Genomic DNA, 5,360 nt, shown 5'->3' with positions numbered 1-5,360 from the left:
ACCCGAAGCCACACGAAGCAAGCCGATGTACGGCTGATTTCAGCCGATGTATGGCTGAAATTAGCCGTACCAGCCTCAAGTGAATAGCCGAACAGTGTTCGGCTCACTTCACTTCAGATCGGTCATTCACTCGGCTGCCCTCGGCAGCTTCGTGAATAGACCCCTTAATTTTACAGGACCTTGTTTGCCCTTTTTTATTTATGTGTTAACACATTAAGATTTTTATGACTGTTATACTATGAATATGTGATGGCACCAAAATCTGTTAAACAATATTTAGTAGGGCTGTTACTGATTAAACATTTCCTGTTCGATTAATCAATTTTTTTTAATCGATTAATTTCGATTAATTATAACACACATGCAGATCCAACTACTTTTAGCTGATCTGCTTGCATTGCAACTCTGCATTAGTAAATGGTAAATGTGGTATACACTATAAACATATACACTTTAAAATAAATTGAGGGGAATGTATCAAAACTGGAGCAGACAAAATCTCGAGCAGCTGTGCATGGCAACCAATCAGCATCACTTTTCAAAGCTTAACTGAACAAACTGAAGTGAGAAGCTGATTGGTTGCCATAGGCAACTGCTCCAGATTTTTTCGCTCCAATCCAAATCCAAAACAATCATAATTTCCCTTTAAAACTGAGTGCAGAAGACAATGATGTGCTGTGACTCACAGCAGCCATGCTCTGGCAGAGACTGCAAGTTGTACAACTTGCAGTCTCTGCCAGAGTAAATTACATCCCACTAAAGAAAGAATTAGGGTGATCAAAATACCCAAACTCACTGGCCCAACGAAAGGAAGGGGGAGGAGTCCGGTGACATCATGGATATCAACGTCACCGGACTCCTCCCCCCTTCCCTTCGTTAGCCGTCACGGACATCGATGTCACCAGACTGCTCTTCCCTTCGTCAGCCGACATAGCCACTTGGGGAAGGGGGGGAGGAGTCCAGTGACGTCACGGACATCTCCGACGGAACTCCCGGAAGACCCAGAAGCCGGCGGAGAGGTGAGTACCAATCAAGAATTTTGATCGATCAAAATTTTTTACGATTAATCGAGGGATTAATCGTTAATTTCCGCAGCCCTACTATTTAGGTATGCTACTTCAGCCCCATTTGCACAAGATTGTTGCATCAAGCCATTAGATTTGGACAGGATTTGGTAATTTATGGCCAAGCTAAGACCATACATTTTGCTGTTTCTCTTTTTGGTCCTGTCAGTGGTATTTCACTCAAAAGCAAGGAAGTTTCATTGAACATCCCTGTGTTCCATGTTATTTACTAACGTTAAACCTTTGTGTTTGCAGTGCGTCCACCTCCGCTGGATCTGCGGAACCTTTCCACAATAAGAGAACACACAGCAATTACAAGAACATGGACAGTGCCTTAGTAAGTAGTTCATGTTATCCTTTCTTTTGTTTTGGTTTTCTTTTTGTTGTTTTTTGGTATTGTAAACAGCTTGGTGTCTTGCACAATTATGCACATAGTGCATGTGCATATTAGATAGCCATGTATAATATGGCTATGGGAATTAGCCCTATTAGATATGGGCTTGCCATTCTTTTCCTGTTGTCAGAGATTCACCACGCTGGCCCTGCCATTTTAGATACATGTAGCGGAGTCTAGGCTTAGAAGAAGCAGAGGACTGCTTGTTATCAATGTACAGTATACATTTACTCTTCAGTTCATCTATTCTTGTAAGTCGTTCGTGTAAGTACCTGAAAGGTGCAACATGGCAGCAGCTGAAAGTTGAAATAGGACTTGGAAGCTTGGTATTTATTTATGGGTTTATCAGAAAATGATGGGTTTGTTGGAAAACAAGAGCTCAGGATGGTGTTTAGCCATGTGTGATGTCCTAGTTTCAGGAAGGAAGCAGAATAATAAGTGTGCACCCTCCTTATTCTGTCCAGACATACCACCTAGCTGGGGTCATATATCTGTTTTATGATATAGCTGTCTGATGTGAGATACTGTTTAAACTAATTATTGTGAATATATAGTGGAGTGAGAGAGTGAACAAATGTGCTCTCTTCTTAGGAAGCCCATAGTGTTCTCTGAATCCTATGTCATGGGTGTTTTCCCTTTCTGAACCTGTCTGAGTCTTATTAGGCTGTGCACTTCTGATACATTTCTAAAACATATTAAAGTATATGTGAAGCCATAACTTTTTTTAGTTGTGGGTGGAGTAGGGAAGGGATAAAACCTCTCCCACATTATTATTTTTCACTGTCTGTGTACCATTGAGGAAATTGTCCTTTACTTATTGTTCCAAAGACACAACAGGATGTAAGGGGAATTCACAGTTTTTCCTAGAACAGATGTCCCCAATAAAATAATTTCCCCTTACCTCTTGTTCTGGGGACAAAATTTTGGATATGCCCTCCCTCTCTGCTTCCATAACAATGGTCCCCAGTATAGGTGGAGGGGTTAATCTCCCCAATGGGGAGTCAGGCAGCCATAAAAACTTGACAGAGGGTCTCACCCTTCCCCACTGTAAGGTTTTCCTTAGAGATGCAGTTTAAGCTTTCGCTGGAAGGCAGTGGTGAACTCGTGACGGCAGTGTGAACTGCTACAATGTATTTGCTTTGAATTAGTCACACTTGGATATTTGGTCACACTCCAGTAATAACATATCACCAGTCATATCAAATGTCTGCAGCAACAAAGTGTTTTCACATTATTATATGTCACTGTGTTCTTTTCAACGATCCTGCATTGCAAAAACAATTGATGCTCTTTAAAGAATGTCTGATGAGTGTGACCTTGATAAAAAGCATCAAAAACATTTACACATGAATTCTTAGGGAAAGGACGGGTTTATAAGAGGTCATATTCATCAGTGAATTGGAGTATTCAGTAGATTCTGTGCTGTAAAGCAGCATGTCAGTTACTAAAGTGACCCATATAGAGTATTGCTACTAAGTTATCATACAAACATCAAAGCAATTGTGATTATTTTTATAAATCTGTAAAACATTCAGGAGACAATCAGAGCAGAAGATGTAACGTGGATCGATATTTTCCAGCACAACCCGTGTAGCAGCTCCTAGAAGAAAACTACCAATATGTACTTTTGCTTAATAGAACAGCTTTCATATAGCAATACAGTGCCTTAGGAAGGATGCAGTTTCTGTACAGGTGTGGGAAATACATATGTGTGAATGTTGCCAGATGGAATGTAATAGATTTTATTTACATGGAGGGTTTGTAATGGTCCATTGATATTTAATTATTGATACTGCCTATACTGATAACATGACTTGCTTGTACCTATACGATATACAGTACATTCTGGAGCAGTAGCATTTGTATTTCATTATATGTAGAAAGAAGATTGTATAATGAAATAATTGAAGAAGAACATACTTTGATCCTGTTGTAGGCTGCTGATTTTTGCCCTGACAATAGGATACTATTTTGAGTAATTACATGCAGCAAGGAGGAACCGTTCCCTGCATGTGACTGCTTTGTATCATTAGCCTAAATGGGGAGGAGGCTGTGTTGGGTCGCAGTGGCAAGATTGCTAGTTCATCCATTTAATTACAGAAAAAAGAATCACACAGGTTCTGTTATGAACTGAAATTAAATAGCAAGTGTGTGTGTATATATATATATCTATATCTATATCTCTATATCTATATATAGAGATATAGATATAGATATATATATACACATATCGCATATATATGGTAGATTTGTTCTCCAGATGGTGTTGAGCATAAAATCAAATTGTGATTTTCTCTGTGTTTGTGTTACCATTTAGGAATAAAAACCATATTATGTTCACACTGTAATCAGCAAAGGAGATAGTAAAAAAAAAATTAAAAATCCTAATTTATAAACAGTCTTAAAACCCATTTACATCAGGATCAGGGTGGTTTATGGCAATTTGTTTAATGGGCTGCCTACTGCACTACAATAGACCAAAAAATTGCCCCCCCCCCCCGCAGCAAGTTTCACTAGCATAGCACAATGCATGGTAGTGCATTAACTGCAATGCAGGTGCATTGGGGTGCCATTTACCATGAATGTGACCACAGTGTACCAACATATGTGATCTGAGTTACTGCTCGTTCTGCAGAAACACAAAACTGGTGTAAATAGGACCTTAATGAACTATTTGATGGGGGTATTAAATGGCTTATAAACATATCTTCCCTTTTCTGTAGTAAATCATGAGCACAGAAAGGCTCTAAGTAATTATAAAACCTGTATGATTTACAGCAGGGGTAGTCAACCTCAACAGCTACAAATCCCATTAGGCATTGTGAAACTCTGACAGCCACATGCATGACTGACATCCACATGCAGAGGCATGATGGGATCTGTAGTTTCACCACAGCTGCACTGCTGAGCCTGCCTAACCCTAATGTACAGATTTCATGAACATTGAAGGAGGAATTGGCAACCTTTCCCAGCTAGGCAGTTATTTTGGTGTCTACAGACAGTATCAACTACCTGTCTTTCTTGGTGACAGACCAGTCCTATAAATCTATTGTTAAAGGTTTTTCAATTTTGTAAAAGAAAGCTTCCAAGTGCTCTATTCACTGGCAAGTTTGGCGAGGATTGTAGATGTCACATGCAGTATCACCTCGGGTACTGCAGCATGACCATTCAGATATAATGGTTCTGTATGACATGCATAATTCTTTCAGGCAAATGTTGTTAGCGCTATTAGGGGTCCAAAGCACCTGAGGAATTTCTGCTTAAACTGGGACCCGTCTTATGTGTGGGCCCCAATTAAAGTCTGTAGATTGCCTTGCTTGGCTTCCCATGCCCCCTTGGCCCTGGACTGTACAGGAATTCATCTAGAATTACTAGAATTTTCTCAAAGATGTGACGCAATAATTACAAGTGTGAAACAATCAACAAGTTACTCCAACATGGAAGAAGTCTTATTTACCTAAACTCTCTATATCAGTGTTTTTCAACCTTTTTTGTGCAAAGGCACACTTTTTTCATGAAAAAAATCACGAGGCACACCACCATTAGAAAATGTTAAAAAAATTTACCTCTGTGCCTATATTGACTATATATAAAGTAATTCTCTTGAATAGGAATCAAATAAACACAAAGACATTATTTTATAATTACTTTATTATGAAATAATAAAGTATTTTATAATTGTTCATATTTCTGTTCAATCCATGACTTAACTTCACACTTCACACAAATACGTTTTAAATTCAAACTGTAGCACTGACGTAGCCCTGGTTAAAGTAGGTTTCAGTGGGGTCTCACTAGTCTTGGTTAAACCCCACAGAGCCCTGGTGAGACCCTACCAAGCCCTGCTTTAACCAGGGCTCTGTAGGGTCTCACCAGAGCTATGTGGGGGTCTCACCAGCCTG

General features: G+C 39.5%; 1 protein-coding gene across 1 annotated transcript in view; it reads left to right on the top strand.

The window, feature by feature from the left end:
• Window positions 1-1,319: 1,319 nt before the first annotated feature.
• The window catches only part of LOC108788806 (GRB2-associated-binding protein 3-like), a gene marked incomplete at its 5' end in the record, with an annotated part of 17,820 nt that continues 13,779 nt past the window's right edge, over window positions 1,320-5,360 (top strand). The window contains one exon of the mRNA XM_018558659.1: window positions 1,320-1,401. Coding sequence (XP_018414161.1) covers window positions 1,320-1,401 — 82 coding nt within the window. The remainder of the gene's footprint in view (window positions 1,402-5,360) is intronic.

This window comes from Nanorana parkeri, unplaced genomic scaffold, assembly GCF_000935625.1.
Source record: "Nanorana parkeri isolate BGI_ZX_2015 unplaced genomic scaffold, ASM93562v1 scaffold352, whole genome shotgun sequence".
Taxonomy (NCBI): Eukaryota; Metazoa; Chordata; class Amphibia; order Anura; family Dicroglossidae; genus Nanorana; species Nanorana parkeri.
Note: the sequence above shows the minus strand (reverse complement) of the source record. Positions and strands in the feature narration are given on the sequence as shown.